Raw genomic sequence first — 17,421 nt, 5'->3', positions numbered from 1 at the left:
AGCAGCACTCACTTCATCGTCTCTGGGGTTGGAATGAAAAATAAAAGCTGTCCTCCTTGGACACTTTTTTTTAATCTGCTATGGAAAATGCCATAACATTATTATTGCAAGCTGAGTTATGCTGCACAGGAAAACAGCTTTGTTGCTGTGACACTGAACACAGAAAGCTGTCCGTTGTAAGCGCGCTCTCGGTCCCCAAATTGCAAACGTTCATTTTCGTGGTGTGGATAAAACAACGGTTGACTGCAATGCTGTTTCCACAGCATACAGAGGAAAACCAGGAAAGACGCATTTCAATGTAAATAAAGGAGCAACATGTTCAACCTACTAGCAAAACCTCTCTACGATTCTTCCAAGGTCTGAAATGAGGTTTTAAAAACGTAAACAAAAGGTATGAAAACATTATGCAAGCAAAACTCATCCACTTAAATATTGGAACAACTTCAAATAAGATGAAACTCAGTCCCAAGTCAGAAGTGTTTTATTTGAGCAAGAAAAATGAACACAGATTCAGCAGACAATGCTGAATCAGTAAAAAAAAAAAAAAGTTTGTTTGCTGGTGAAAAGTTTTAAGAGTTTATTACAAAGCTGTTAGGTATCAGATGTGGATGATTTGTGGATTGTGAATAACAAAAAAAACCTCAGCTGCTCACCATGACTTCTTCATCACATCATCCAGGTTTTATGGCACTTTCTTTGGCTTCTGGTCAAATTCAAAGTGGAATTTTAAAAATTTCTATGTTCAATGTCATCCACTGTCTCTCCCCTCCCCTATGTGATCTCCTTCATGTTGCCATCTCCTCCAGCTTCCTCAGATCCTCTTCTGATCCACCTCAGTATTCCCTCTGCTCCCCAAAGCGCCACGGGGAGTAAAACTTTCTCCCTCTCTGCTTCCAAACTCTGGAACTCTCCGACCACATGTCCGTAATATTAACACTCTTTCCCTGTTCAAATCTAGACTTAAACCCACCTGTAACTGGGTGCGTTGTTGCCAGGTAAAGATGCTTTCATCTTATTACATTTTTTTTTTATAAGATGAACTTTGATTTGTTAAAACTTTCATTCAATTTGTGAACACACACACGCACACACACACGCACACACACACACACACACACACACACACACACACACACACACGCACACACACACACACACACACACACAAAAACCTAAGGTAAAAACACTCCATTGATCAAAAACTATACACCCAGAGGGAAAAAAAACCAAACAACCCACGATCCTGATATTTTTCAGATTTTCAATTCTTTAAAAATCGTGTATCATTTTCCATCCAGTTGTGGGCTATTCTGTTGGTCCATCACATCAAATCCTAATAAAATAAAAGGTGGTTTTAAAACTGATGAAATGCAAGTACTGACCAGCATCATTTGGGTTTCCCCTTGTTAAAGCGTTACATAGCTCCCTCTCTCCTCTCTCCTCCTCCTCCTCCTCTGTCACTCCCCTCCTCTCTCCCTCTCTGGTTGAACACACGCGCGCGCACTCTTCTTTCCCTGGCAGACGTTTGGGTGCTGTCGCGCCTGCATCCTCCCGTCTCTGACTCTTGTTTTTTTTCCCCACACATGCAACTCGGAGTTTAACAGCTGAGAACGTAAGAAAAAAAGAAAAAGAAAACAAAAAAGAAAGAAAAGAAACAGAGAAAAGTTGCCGCTCTACGAGGAGACCCACAACAATGACCCCGTCCTGACTAAATTTGAATGGATTAAGCCAATCTATTCCTAGCTCTAATGAGATTAGAGAGTCAGCGCCGACGTGGGTCGCGGCGGCGTGGCACCTTTCGTTGAGCTCCTCCGGGGGGAACATTTGCCCCCGTCAAGCCAGCAGACCTGCCGGCGTGGAAATGGCGCTTCTGATGCCGCGGACGGGAGCGGAAAATAACAGACGTTTGAATGCACGCTCACCTGTGCTGCTTTTGTGGCGCACGGATTCCTAGAAGTAAGGGAAGAGTTAGCAGCGGCGGCGGCGGCGGCGGCGGTGTGAGTAGTTGTGCAAAACGGATGAGAAATGAAGTACCAGAAATATATAACAGTGATGCAGATGGCCATGGGAGTGACAGCTTCAAACAAAGACTGCCTCCCCACTAAGAGACAGCTGTGGTGAGTACACAGAGAGGAGAAAGAGACCGAGGAGGAGGAGGAGGAGGAGTGGAAGGAGGTGCGCTTCTGGATGGGAGCGTGTGCTCGCGCGTTCGCCTAAAGAGTGGCAACAAATGTCTCAATGTGAGGAAAATTCGGTTTGATGTCAGCGTCCGAATGTAGATTTATAGTCATGTTGTTGATATCTGTCGCCTCCTCTGAATGTGTTTATTTCTTACAACATGAATGCAAAACCAAGTTGAGCGCCGCTTGCTCCCGCCACCACCTTCTTACGCTCTTGTCGTTTCACTCTTAAACGTTTATTTCAGCTTTTACAATGCAATTGTTGCAATGCAGAGTTTCCCACTAGGTCTCAAGACTTTCTCTAACCTGGTACAGTAAAGATATGTTAGCTGCTTCATCACTTATTCAGAAGCTGCCTGCCACCTGCGTTTGAACCACACTGTTAGGGTGAAGCAGTTGGTTCACTCCGATTGGCTGCCCTGGCGCCTCCGAGTGTTTGGATTGTGCTGTTTTATCCCAGTCATCACGTTATTTATCCATTCGCAGGTTTCCGCCTGTATCTAAATATACCACTTGGTCTACTTTTAGCACCCCGTCTTTTATCCGTTGTTACTTTTTTCTGTTCATTTCAAGTTTCTAGAAATATCTTCATCGAGAGACAATTCCTGTTGTCCGTGTCTCCACCCATTTCCTGTCTACATTTTAATAGACAACAAAACACGCTTTATTGATGATGTCAGCTTTTAAGTAAATAAACAAACCTACCTTCATATATCTCATAATCACAACATGTGTGGCTCTTTACAAGGCGATATTTTGAAGTGTTTGGATTGTTTAGACTAAAAATAGACAGAATATATATCCAGGGTGCAAAAAACAAAATTAATCTGTTGTGTTGCAAATAGTTTTACATGCTTCAAATATTCTGTAGCGGTATGACTAGTTAGAAGTGGCTAAAATAAACTTTCTCCATGTGGCGGTTAGGCTGAGCCTTAAAGAAAAAGTTGATCGGAGCTCTGTCATCCTGGGGCAGCTCGGAGTAAAGCCGCTGCTCCTTTGTATAATGAAAAGAGTCGGCCAAGGTAGTCTGATCACAACACCTCCTGGCCACCTCTGTGTATTTTCTAGTCATGTCCTCAACTCAGCAACATGGGGCGGCAGCATTCTGAGCATGCACATGGCAACAATGGAGAGAAGAACTTCATTTTAACAGAAAGAAACTCCAGCAAGACCTGGTAGCCGTCTGCTGCGACAAAAATGACAGAAGCGCAGGAACCAGGATTACTTTATATATTAAAAAATGGGTTCAAGGTCCAGGAAAGCCTTGGGATTTCCTTAGATGAGTTTAAAAGCGTGTTTGGGGAGAGTGATGTCTGCTGTTTCTCCTGTACCTCACAATAGATACTGTAACAAAACACGTTTTGAACAGCATGCAAAACATAAAGAGCCTAATTAACTTTACAGTTTTCTGGCTTTACTGCACTAATGCAAAAACCTTCTATTTATACCTCAAAGTGTATCACATGCACTTTGAAGACAACTTTTATTGTTAACTGCATTTATTAATTTCATTTTATAGCTTAATCTAGAATGTGACATTGATTTGTTACCCGCCTGTTTGCATGACTGACGCTGAAATTACTCACACTAAGAAACCACTAGTGCATCTTCACACATCTCTGAAAAGCTTCTTTGTTCCTTTGAGTCCTCTCCTTTGAGTTTGTTCCTTTGTGTCCTCTCCTTTGAGTGCATCTTAGAAAAGAGACATTACTCACAAGGCTGTGTTGAAATCGATTTCCAGGTTCCAAGAGGACAAAGTAGAGACAGCACAATGAGACACAAATTACAGAAATAAGAAACTGAGACTGATGACATCTCTAATGCAGTTAGTCAGAGTATTTGTCCCTTACTCTTGTGGTCAACACTTTAGCTGCTACATTTCTTCGACACTTTCAGGATGTATGAATTCAGATTTGAAGACTTTTTTGTCCATTTCTTGTGAAACGTAGAGAAGAATGCTCAGACCGTTTTCTCACTTCTCTTGTAATCCTCATTCGCAAGAAAACATAATCCTTTACTCACAGTCTGCTTTCAGATTATTCAAAGACAAATCCTGTTTGCAGGGACCCGTTTTTGACATTAGCCATTTAGGCAGTTGCCCAGGGTGGCATCAGAAAGGGGAGTGTCTGTATGTCAGCTGCACCTTGAACAATTTTCTATTGCTTTTATTTGCAGCCCTGCTTGATGCTGACAATAGTGTGACGAGGTGAAGCTGTCTGTGTAGAACTTTGCTGCTTTTTACCTTGTTCCAGCATTTCAAAAGATTTAATTCATTTTGATTGGCAGAAAATGAGTTTTGTCCAGTGTCTTTTATTCAGGAACCGTCACTGCCTGTTTGTTTGTATCCAAGTATCCAAGATTCATTTGGTGTCTGGAAGATCTTGTCATGGATGTTGGATAACTATAACTTGCATTAGTCAGGTGTCATCCTGACTAATGCAAGTTAGTCATTAGTCTAACTTGAACCTGACAGGTTATCTCCTCTGTGTTCATGTGACCGTCATCAGATGCATTGTATGTGACAAAGTGGTACTTTAGGCTTGACACTTCTCTCTTCAAAGAGTCGTAGTGGTCTAACAGGGGCTGTCACATCAAAGCGGGGGTGGGGACACGGCTATTAAAACAGGATTACTGTATTGCCTCCGACAACCATTTTAACGTTGAGAAGCTGAGCCAGAGTGCATCAGCAGTTCGTGCTTCGTGGAATCTCCCCGTGCATTCGCTCGCCTGCCTCGTCTTGATTCAGAGTGACTTCAGATTCCAGATCAGTGGAATTGCATGTCAACTATTAACTCGCTGAAGAGAAGAGCAGAATAGGAAGTGTGAAAAGTTTAATTTGATCTTTTTTGGCACAACATCAACATGAACACTCATAGTGAGCTATTTCCCGCAATTAAAAAAAAAAACAGTCAATCAAAAAAAAAAAGACTTTGCAGTTTCATTGAATCAGAACTTTAAGGTGTTCATAAATAAGGCTGCACAATATGAGAAAATCTTGGATCATGATAATATTGGTAACTATTGCAACTATTGCAGTATATGCTCGTTTTTGTCTTTCCCCTTTTTTTCCATCTGTGCTTCCACTCTGTGACCTTTAGCATTTTGGGCAATGTCCTTTGTGTCCAGTGTGAGCATCTGCTGCTGTGAGACTCTTTGCAACTGGCTGAATATTACACCAGCGAATTAATGTAAAATGCATGTTCATAAACCAATATGCACACACTGATATTGCGATGATAATACATTTGTGATGTGTTGTGCTGCCTTAGCCAAAACCACAAATGACCAAGATTTGTGACACTTTGTCGATTCTTCTTAAAATATTGATGGTTGAATTAGCTGCAACCTTCAAAAAAAAAGAAAAAGGCCTGGCAAAGACAAAAAAAAACTCAACCAAATATGTTTTAGAGAAACAACACATTTTTTTTATAGAATCTCTGCTTTATTAAACAAGAAAAACATATTGCTAATACACTGGATTTGTCTAATCTGTTAGTTTGAGATTATCCACACATAATAATTAGTCTATGTTGGACTTAATGCGTGGGTGTATTGTTCTGGTTTGTGGGCCAGATGTCTACTCTACTCTGCAACCCTCCACAGTTACAACCCCGCCTGGTGCTCTTAGTGCTTAATGATGCATTAAGCCAGCGTCCCTTCTTCCTTTTTCTTCACAACAAACTCAACCCCACACAGAAAGATATAGCAGCAAGTCTGCTATCAGAATAAAAAGCCTACACACCCTCTCCCTTGCCACACTTCAGTGGAAAAGAACACATCCTCAGAAACTCCTCTGTCTTACCATCTCCACACAGTCTCCACAGTCCATCTCCAGGCGCGAGGGGTAATCTTACGCAAACTGACAACGCCTTGCTTTGTTTCGCTCAGCAGGAGTACAACTCCATGGATGGTGTTTAAATAATCATAATCTGTTTTTTTTCTTAAGAAGTATACACAAATGGTCTTCTATATGTCCTAAAGGGAAAAAAAATACTGCTTTTATCAATCTTTAAAGTTTGAACAAAGATACACATGTGATTGTATTTTGTTTTTGGCGTTTCTGTCCTTTAGAAACTCGCATGTTCTTACATTGGCAGAACGACTGTAATCTCCTCTCAGATGGTTTATGCCACTAAAGGGAACAGATTACACAGGGTTTATTGACTTGTGGCTCACCCTGTTACCCCCGCCCACCCTAGAGCATGCTGTGAGACAGAGTTATGTGTGGCTACCGATGCGTGTCTATGTGCATGCTAGTGAGGATGTGTGGGTGTCTATGCCAGAGGGGATATATGTGGGTTTGGCCTTTTAGTAAAGACTCTTTAGGTTCTACTGAGAAAACTATATGATTTGTTTGTGAAATATGAGCTCTGCTGAAAAACGTAAACTGGATCAATTAAAAATGTTAATAATGATTCCATTTTGTTCTTTTAATTGATTATTCTGTCATAAAAATTACATTTGTTGGGTTCATATTGTTTCTTTATATAATAGCATAAAATATAATTTACCCAACGGTGCCTTTTTTATTTTAATTTTTTTTACCAAATACTAGTACTGTGGACCACTGGCGTTCGCCATGGTTAAGGACTGCAGCCAACCTATCGAAGATTAGATAGGTTTTGAAAACTTATAACAGCCTATTTTAATTGTTCAAGCATCCAGTATGTATTAATATGCAGGGTATAAAATGTGTTTTCACTAGTGCAAAAGCTAACATCCATGTTCTTCCTCATCTCAAACTGCAAATGGCTGAAAATGAATGGGCCTCCTGGATTCACCTCTTTGCCGATGCTAGTCGATAGTGTGTCCATTTGGCATTGTGGCTAGGCATTTTAGCTTCCCAGGCTACATTTTCATTCAAAATTTCACAAATACTCTACAAAAAAATCTGAAAATATGTTAATTTTATGCAAATAATTTGCAATGCGTTCCACAGAATAATTTGTGAATATATAAATCCACATATTCTACACCGCAAGGAGGCAAGGGTCCAATGTATTGTGAAACACCCATACTGAAATGCTTTGTTGATATACCATGGCTTACTTCACTATTGTGGTGCAACAGTAAAAAGAAACCACCTGAAAAAAGGTGTGAATTCTTTGTACATATAATTAAGAAGAATAAAAAACACTTATTGAGGAAGCTTATGGGAACTTATTTGCAACATGCATCAACCAGTCTGATCAAAATATGGCTTACAGGCCAAATTTCTAACCCATTTGAAACAGGTTTTCATAGAGCTAAACTAAAAGGCATCTTGTAAACTGCACTTCAGTGTCTTAATAAAGTGCTATTTAAATCTGATTTTATTTCATTATCAAAAGTTTATTTTCTAAATTTAATCCTAACCTCCCACTGACTGAAAACTCAAGTTAATGGATGCACCTGACAATATTATTTTTATGCAAATGTGGTACGACACTGGAAAAAAAAACTGTGAAAAAATTCCCTGCCTGGTGGCATAACATTGTGCGAACCCTGTGTGGCACTTTTAACTATCACCATGGTACATTAATTAGCCCCACCAGGCTTGTAAAGCATGTAAATGACCCCCAGTAACCATTTTAGCTTTCTGTATGTTCAAAATGCCCTGTAAGCTGTTGCCGAATATCACCAAAAACTTCAATTCTGCCTAGTTGAATTATTATTTATAATTCTAATTATTATATTATGCATGGGGCTCCTCAAGCTCTTATTTGTCAAAATTATTAGCAGTTATTTATTTCTTTGGAGTGGGATTATTTAGATAGGACCACTGAAATTTTTGGGACTTGTTGTGGCATTTGAGGGAAAAGAAAACTATTAAAATACATGTTTGCAACTACTTCTGGATGTGAGTGTGCTCTTGCATCTCGATGCATGCAGATTAATACATCTGCATACTTTATAACTCATGTCAGACCAATGTAGGTAACTCTATATTTAGTTTATGGGTTACAAACAAAGTGGAACATCAGACACTAATCCGCTCACACAAACTATTATGCTTTTTAGTTTTAGTTCATAAATGAGGTAACTTCCTATTGTTGACTGTTGAAGGCATAACGTTTAGCATCCAAAGATTTTCTGCAGTCTACTTGAAGAGCTTCTTTGTAACAGTAATGATGATGACAACAGCAGGCCTTCAGACTCTGAAGTCAGAGTTGCAGCTGGAGGACTTTTGACTTCACAAATCTGTGGCTCATGCTTTCCTGGCCTCTTGTGACTCTTGACTGTCATGACGACTCAAAACACACACACAAAAAAAAAGCAAGATTCATCACTACCATCTGACAAAAAGAAGAACACAGAGGAAATTGACTGACAGAAGTCCCAGTCTTTGCTTTTCTTTAACTGTTCTTGACACTTTTTGATCGGTTTGTCAGCTTTAAGACTTTGCTAAGTTACACTAGTCACACTTTACTCTTTTCTCAAGTATGAGTGACAGGATTTTATCACTGAAACTGTTTGATGTGATTCTTTGACTCTATTTAAGTTTGAAATTAAAGACACACTGAGGAATAAAGTATATACAGTTATGTTAAGCAGACTGTAATGTTATGAAAAATGTATTCATTTTAATAAGTGAAGTACATTAAATATAACTTGCCAAGTAAAAATAAATGATATTGGTGGGATTTTTTAAGTGTTATTGTCATCAGCAGTCAAGAATATTGATTAACAACCAAAATTTGGTCAATAAAAATTTTCTAAATTGCATTTTGAAACAGAGTATAAACCAAGACTAGTGGGAACTTATGAAAACGCCTGTTTTAAACTTGAAATGTTTTGTTTCAAAGTCACGTTCATGTCCATTTGAGTTTCCCAGAAATGGACTGTATTTTTGTGTTAGTGTTTGCTGTCTGTCAGCTGTTGACCTCCCTGCTGCCCTCCTCTCTGCAGGGGTCAGGCAGCATTTGAGAGGCGACCGTTGTCGAGCCTTGTCCGATGCACGTCTATACACCTAATCTCGTCTGTCCATCTGTCAGGTCTGTCTGGTCTAAAGACAGCCCTGATCTATGCTCTGTTCTGCCAGGTGGCGTTTCAAAGTTCTCAGGAATAACAAGAATAATGTTTTATTGTTTTAATTTTCCTCAGAGTTTACAAAGGATGTTTTCAGCCAAGCATATCTGTCATTGTTTTATTCTTCTTTAGGGAGGCTCAGTGAGGTTATTGTGGTAGAGATGACTGAATCATGTGTGCACCTTTTGTCACCACTTGTCCCCTAAAGTTTGAGGAGACCCATGAGCGAAATGATGCATGTTAATCGGCATTGGTCAGGCATTACAAAGCAGTTTGCTCATCGTCTGAGCCATGAGCTGACAATGTCTCTCTGTCCTTTGTCTCTTTCCATTACAGTTGCTCTCATGTACTTTCACCCAATTCTATCCATCTGCTAAGAAGTAAAATACTTGGAGACAGCCTTTCTCGTGCATTTCTTTGTGCTTGGTTCATCTGTTTAGTTGCTACTTTGTTGTCTTCTTGATCCAACAAATTTTTCACATCCGTCTCGCTGAAGGTAAAAAAAAAATACTGAATGGCTAAAGGCTTTAAAGGGTCACTGTGCATAAATAGGAAACAAAAAAAAGTCAGGGAAGATGTTTTGGACGCATCACCTTTTCCAGGTGATTTAGAAAATCTAAACAAAAGCAAACCCAACTTTGGCATTAAAAAAAAAACAAAAAACAGATTAACATAAACTGTTGTAGTTGCTGAAGGTTTTGACAGGTCATCGAAGATTAGACTGTCCCTGGTGCATGTAGTCTCATGTGTTTCAAGAGTGTATGACTCATGAAGCTGTGTCATGATTTGAGGAGACACACCTGCGTTTTGTCTGCACTCATCACGGAGGACACACCTCATGTTTTTTTCAATTCCTGTTGGAAGTTATTTCATCAGCATATGGAGCATGTTTGTAGGTCACCATAATGTTAAGTACGTTTGTTCTCGATCTTATCAAAGTGTATGTTTTGACTCCAAACAAAGCTTTTATTGACAACTTTTTGTTTGAGTGCTGCCACAGATGACTCGTCCAACTCGGCATCACCAAGTGAGACAGATTTCACACGGAGACAGAAAATACTGTGAAAATACTAGATGAAGTTCCTGGAAAGAGCACCCAGGAGAATCAGCTCTGCAGCCTACACCAGAGGTGTTTGTGTGGAGCTTAGATTGCTGAGCTTCTGTGCTGCCGCTCTGTGAGTTTGTTCACGGTGCCAGCCATTCTGTAACTATTAATCTTTTCTTTTCTTTCTGTTCACTCATAGCTTTGTGCAAAGTTTGCTTTAATTGAAAATAGAAAATTAGGTGAGTAAAGAAAATGTTACCAGACAGTATTTGCATACTTTATATTTATTTAACAAAATAGAAACAAAACATTGTTGCCAGCGAAAGATGCAGTTAAGCTTTTTGTCGGTGTTGATGTTGCTGTGGACATTTTTTTATTTATTTCATGGATTAATACCCACTATGATGAAAGGTGTGCATGTGGTCTACAGTTATAATCTGCCATTTTACTAAATATAGCTACCATTTAGGAGGTAGAACTGCTTTAAGACTTTTATGAGAAAAAATTATTGCTGGTATTTACTAAGTTGGGTGTCATTTCTAAAGTTGAGTTCAGTCAATCAAGTTTATTCAAAGTTTTTTATCATAAAAACACTCAAATATAAAAAGTCATAAAAGCAACATACAGTCACCAATTGAGAAACCAGTAACAAACATTACATTTTGTCGAGTGCCATCATGAAAATCATCAATACACAAAGACAAAGTAAAACAAAGATTATCATTATGACACCTGACAAGTATTGCATCTTCTTCTTTATTGCATAGATTCAACAAAGAGTTGGAAACTCGGTCAAAGTCTTTGTAAGCAATAATTTTATTTAAATGGCTCACAAAGAACTTTGCCGAGAAAGTGCAAATATTTAAACACAGTTAAGCATGATTATAAAGCCATGTAAATTGTACAAGTAATTAAAAATAAGTACAGTGATGCTTATCTTTATAAAAGGTTTGCATGAAGAGTCTTCTCAGGTGCATTTTAAATGAGTCCAAATTCACAAAGGAACCCAAAACAAAGTCCAGGTGCAACAGCCTGAAAGATCAATCCCCTCAAGTTTTATCCATAGATTGTGATTTTAGGATTGCAGGGCTCAGCATGGAGTTGAGTAATTTAGTCCTTATCAACATGGTAGTATCAGACAGTTTCTTCAGATTGGTTATAATGCATGAAGTAAATGAGTGTTTTTCTGCTGTTGTAGCCAACCTGCTTCAATGATCAAGAGGTTTTCATAGATTGAATTCCACATTTGTTGGCTGTATCGAGTGGCCATGTGGGCCACTGTCAGATTTTCTCCTCCCAAACCAGTATGCTCATCATCACAGCATTGTCACCCACACAACTGTCTCAACAGCACAAGGTATTTTCTTTCATTCAAACCATTCTCTGTAAACCCACCAGCTGGTATTGTGTGACAATATTAATAAATGCTCCCACTAGCCTGTCTGCTATCACACAACCCTGCCACATTCAAATCCCCTTCTTTCCCCATTCTGGTTCTTGGCTCAAATCCCGACTAAACCCACTAAACCTGAACTGCTCCCATCACGCTGCCGAAAGAAAGGAGCTTTGTTTTGTGTTGTAATCAGATCTGACTATTTCCTTCAGCATAAATCTTTAACAGAGTGCTAAGCTGATGTTGCTTAGATATAGTTTCACCTCAACCGTTGATTAGCTCGCTACTGGTGAAGAATACAGGACTTTAAAGAAAAGGAATTTTTGTTCAATCAGCACTTTTTTTTTTTCATTGACTGTTTAGTAAGGTGTGACAGAATATTTAAAACAATGAACCGTCACAAGGATTATCAGTTGCGTGCTCAGCTATAGCAGCAGCACGTCTACTACTGACAGCAAAGCAGCAGTGAAAGCTTACTATCTGAGAGTAAGCCACTATGGCAGAAATTACCATGATTTCCGTTGGGACTATTAGTTATCTACACTACAGCTTAATAATTTGTTTGAAAGAAGTCAGGACTTGAGTCTTCAAAGTTGTCTTGTTGAGTCGTTTTTCGAAAAGGCTATTTGACCTTGTTATATGAGCAGGACAGCATGTATCTGTGGGTTATGTGTCATATTAATCACATTAGTGTTTCTAACCAAAAGGGTCTTGTAGCCCATAGGCGGCGTTATTCTTACATGTTCATCGTTTTCATCTTTTGTTATCGTTCTATTTCTAATCCAGATGATGTCTCACAAGGGTTTCTGGGATACATTCATGGGATTCTGAGATGAGGTTATATACATACACATACATGTATATAAAGCTCTGCTAGTGATCTCTTCTTGCACAGCAGGGTGAGATTCTCTATTTTGGGCTACAGGCTCATGTAATATTCATAAGTTTCACCTCTTACGTATTGAAGTTTGTGGCTAATGTCTCTTGTTACTACTTTATTTTTAGGCTGTAAAATGCTGCCATTGTCTGCCACTTGTATTGATGGGGGTCACATTGGGTGTGCTTTGTGAGCACACCCCCGCCTGCTTGTGGGTTTCTCCATATTTATCCAGAGGCAGTGAAAAGTGAAACTTACTTCTGTCTGCTGAGAAGCTCAGGCCGTGTCTAACTCACCGGCTCAATGTATCCTCGTGAAATCCTACAGCCCCGATGATAATAAATCATTCATAGGTCGGCAGCAAGTGAGACGTCATACTTTCGCTTGTGAATACTTTTAATGATGTTTGTTTCTTGTTTTTGTTGCCTCGCTGTACCAGAAAAAAACAAAAAAACAAAAACAAATTCAGCAGCCTTGCTTATTCAAACATATTGTGAACCACTGATATGTGTGAAAGCAGTTTTACTATACGAACGTTGTTTACTATCATAAACAAAGTACCAGTATTTTTGTGCTAGGTGCAGAAGTACTTGTCTTGACGCTCACATGTTGAGATGCTCTTTCTATAAAAACTCCCTGTGAGCAACTTGTGAACTCTTTAAAGAAAATAAGTGAATCTTTAAGAATGTAGTGATAAATAATTGAAGACTGATTGAAGTCGTTTTTATATAAACATTATTCAAAAAGCAACAAGACATTTGTTATAAACTACATTAAGTCTAATGCTTAACTTCAGCTTTAGGTTTAACTAAAACATTTACATACAAGCAAGAATTTGTGTAGAGGAAGAAGTTTAGAACTTTAAAATATTAAAATTTCAATCTAAAAATGTTTGCTTGTGATTTATGAGAGTGAACTACATAGTTTACTACAAGAGTGTCACAATCTTTTACTATCTCATCATTCAATTCTGATTTCTGGCGTCACAATTCAATTCAAAATATATTTTTTTAATACAAAATGATTATTCATAATAACATCTGTTTCAATCTTTGAGGTGCCTTTGCACACCTGTGATCGTAGGAAGTCCTGCGTACACACAAAATGGAGGCCAAGAGCAAGAGATTTGTTTCATTTTGTACTTTTTTTTCCTTTATTTTGGGACATTTTACGTTGATTCTGAACTGTAGTAAATAAGAATTATGATTCTTATTTTTATGGCACACCTCTAATGTCTAGCTGCAGCTGGCCACTGTGACATCAGGAATCCTCAAATTGCTCAGCAATAACATGAGGCGGCCGACCACCTGGAAATTGTGGCTTTGTTGTTTTCCTGACAGTTATGACTGCGATGCTCCAGGAAATGCCTCCGATACATCATTCTACTTCCTATTTCACCACCCACTTTCTTATGGCCATTGTAAATTATTGTAAATTTTAGCTTCTTGAAAAGGAAATAATCGCACTAATTATCATAATTATCACAAGATTATCCACTTAGGTGATTTTAACTTTGTTAGCCAGTTAGAATTCAGGTTGTGCTTTCCCTTCATCAAAGACTTACCAATATCGTATTGCATGATAAAAATATTAGAAAATCACAGCTCTGTAACACTTTATTAAACTTTAATTAAATAGCGTGAAAATAGATGTTCACACCCAGTCATTTCAAAATTAACAAGAGGGAAAGCAGCTCAAATATAAATGTAACATCTTTAGCTTTTTCTAATTTTAAGGGTAATGGTGTCACACATACTTGATATTACCGTTCTGAAGAATGAGACATGAAGGAAAATTGTTCTAAAAACAACTCTTTTGCATCTCATTTAAGAAGCATTTATAAGCATGTCGCATTGTTCACAATTTTACATATTTTGTTACAAATAATGAGCTTTTCTATGAAAACGCTTGAGTAACTAAAACATCTGAATGTGTTTCATGCCCCAGAGAGCTGGAGAAGCTGAACTTTTTTCTCTCTCTCTTTCTCCCTCTCTTTTCTCTTAAGGCTGTTTTTGTTGTCAGATCTAATACTGTCTAATTCTTTGATAAAACACTTGATTGATGACTTGTCATTATGATACCATTCACACTCTTTTTTTGAGATATGTTTGAAAAGCTGAGCTTCAGGGCTGCAGCTTGTTAATTTAATGTTGATACACCATCTGTAGTGCTACAGCAAAACAATATAAAATGAGTTTGAATTTTGAATAATGGTTTATTTACACTTAATTAATTTTTATTTTTTGTAAATGGCATGACCAAAGTCAGTACTCCAAAAGATTAACATTACTTCCAATCATAAAACTAATCTCAAGGCTTAAAAAATCAAGCTGAAATTATGAATAAGAAATTGTTATAAGTGTTTTGCTTGGTGAAAAAAAGGTTTAACTATCTACATAAACATGTTGGCCAATGTTAGCCTAAATCTGCTAGGATTATGAATAACTTTGGGCTTAACTGTAACTGTTCTGATGTCTACTTTGGTCTATAATTGTCTCCAGTCTTTTTCTCTCTTTAAGCGAAACTATAATTAATGCTTTAAAGGAGGGAATTTCATAGAAACAGAGCACAAAATAAATAACCCTGAGTTTAGCTACTTTTAGTTACATTGGGTCTTTTAATGCACACAAGAAGCAAATCAGGGTTTTTTGTGACTTCATAATGGAAGGCATACAAATGCTCCATACCTACTCTCCGTATGCAGGCTGCCCGCTGACATTCAGCCCAATTATTCACACTTCCTGAATGCAGCAGCAGCCAACAGGAGAAGACGGCCTTTAAAACAAATGAAGACATCAAGAAAAAACTAAACTAAACTAAAAAAAACTCATGCTATTTTAATCCTGTAGGCGTTCCTATGATTTCCATCAGATAGGCAGCAGTGCCTGTGAGCAGTGCACAGTATAAATTGCTCTTTGAGGAAGTCAGCTTTGTTGTATTGTAGTGGATGGGTTTATGTCATGTTGAAGAGTTCACAGGAGACAACAGAACAGTGCTGTATATTTTAAGACTGCTCAGAGGTACATTTTAGGCTCGCTCACAAAATCAAAGCAGGAGATCACTAACCACACTATTGTGCAGACTCCCTTTAGGCCTCTTTAACAGCCCTGACCTGTTGGGGGCAGGAGCACAAGAGGGTTGTTCTGAGTCATTTGCTGATGAGAGTCGGACCATTGTCTTCATAAAGTCTCAGGAAAAAATAAATAACCTTCCACCATGATCTCTACCTGTCTCACTTTCTCCATTTTGAAACCTTACTGGACATGAAATAAAATTAATTTAGCTCCTTTGGCCTTTTCACAAGTAATATTTAGGTGGGTGATAGATATCTAAGTCCTTGCTTGTGAAAACTGGTGGCAAATGTTCAAAACTTTGCTTTAATACTTTGATATTTCTAAAAGGTAGCTTTTAGAGAAAAAAAAGTTTTTTGCATATTTGTTAAAACCATCACTGTCATGACAGTATATCATGAGACAGATAATCTTGTACATGAGGTTGATTGACAGCACTAAGGTCCTCCTCCTGGTTCTGATTGGTTGCTTCTGAGGGAGCGGTGTATTTCTGCAGATGGCAGCAGAACCACAGGAAAGAGACAGAATAGCTCGATATTTTTCATAGATTACCTGTTTCATATAACACTGTCACAACATAGTGACAGTGTCAGGGGGGGTGGTTGATTGCGGTGAGGAGATGACGCTTAGGCCCAGGTTGTGACGGAAAATGATGAATTTAATGACAAAGAACTCAACAAGGAACAACAGGGAAACAGCACGAGGAAAAACTGGCAGCACGGAGACAGGTGACATCAATCGACAAGGACCCGACGAAGAACACAGACAACAGGGGAGACTAAATACACACGGGGCAATCACGGGAACGAGACACACCTGGGAGACAATCAACGGGGAAAGACGCAGAGACAGGACTAACAGGGAACAGGATCACACAGAAACTAGAAAATAAACACATAGAAACACGGATCATGACAGACAGTTTCAACAAATATGTATTATGATTATTTTTTATTTTGTAAAAGTTGCCTTCAACAGATTTAAATTATGTTTTTATCAATATTTTGGAAATACATGACCAGATTACTAGCGAGTATCTTTTTTTATGGCTTTTTGCAGGGTCACCCCACAAGAAGGAGATGCATCCCCCTCAGATGCTCCCGGGTCTTCTAGTGGACCAGTAGGTGCTACTGGTGGCGCCGGTGCTATAGCTTTGCCTGCCACCTCAACCCTCTCGTTGCCTCTGAGCCAAGCTAAACCTTCTCTGCGTCGCATCAAGGGTCGCATCCATCGCAGCAAGAGTCTGGACAGCATGGACCTGCTTGACTCTAACGTAAGGCTCAGTTATAAGGGCACATTCCGATAAACTATCACCTGGAACTGATGTTTATTTTCTGTATGCCTATACATATGTGCAACGGTGTGGAAATAGTTTCTGTTTGAGTGTTTATTTACAATTTAAATGAAGAGTGTCTTAGCCAATAAGAAATAATACCTTAAAGTCATGGATGTTACTCTGAGAACATTTACTGAATTAGATTTGCTGTGGTTTAAATGTTTTTTTTTAATATCCTAATAGTTTCATTTACATTTATCATTTCTACACGCCACTCCATTAATACAACTGCACACATTCACACAGGATAACCTCTAGTTATGTAATATTTCTGGGGGTTTTTTCAGATGAGTACAGTTTAACACATTCCATATTTCTGTCTATGACTGATTTATTCTCATGAAAAGTATTAATCTGATAAAATGATTAGGTAAGCTGCTTGGATCTGAAAACCCTGCCTAACTCCGGGATTGTCCATTGAGCTGAGAACTGCGTTTGGCCCACTGGTTAATTCATGCAAACTTGTGTGCTTGTGTTGCGTTCATGCATGCGTGTGTGTGTGTGTGTGTGT

General features: G+C 38.6%; 1 protein-coding gene across 7 annotated transcripts in view; it reads left to right on the top strand.

Annotated features, from left to right (window-relative positions):
- The first annotated feature begins 1,512 nt into the window (after window positions 1-1,512).
- tjp1a (tight junction protein 1a) overlaps window positions 1,513-17,421 on the top strand; it is a 100,879-nt gene continuing 84,970 nt past the window's right edge. For 6 of the 7 annotated variants that reach the window (XM_008405202.2, XM_008405194.2, XM_008405200.2 and 3 more), the window contains exons 1-2: window positions 1,513-2,117; window positions 16,634-16,847. In XM_008405202.2, coding sequence (XP_008403424.1) covers window positions 2,026-2,117; window positions 16,634-16,847 — 306 coding nt within the window. In that variant the 5' untranslated portion in view covers window positions 1,513-2,025. Of the gene's footprint in view, window positions 2,118-2,223; window positions 2,241-16,633; window positions 16,848-17,421 lie in introns of those variants that run through there. The other variant, XM_008405198.2, reaches the window with a different exon arrangement.

The sequence above is a fragment of the Poecilia reticulata genome, linkage group LG3 (genome assembly GCF_000633615.1).
Source record: "Poecilia reticulata strain Guanapo linkage group LG3, Guppy_female_1.0+MT, whole genome shotgun sequence".
NCBI lineage: Eukaryota > Metazoa > Chordata > Actinopteri > Cyprinodontiformes > Poeciliidae > Poecilia > Poecilia reticulata.
Note: the sequence above shows the minus strand (reverse complement) of the source record. Positions and strands in the feature narration are given on the sequence as shown.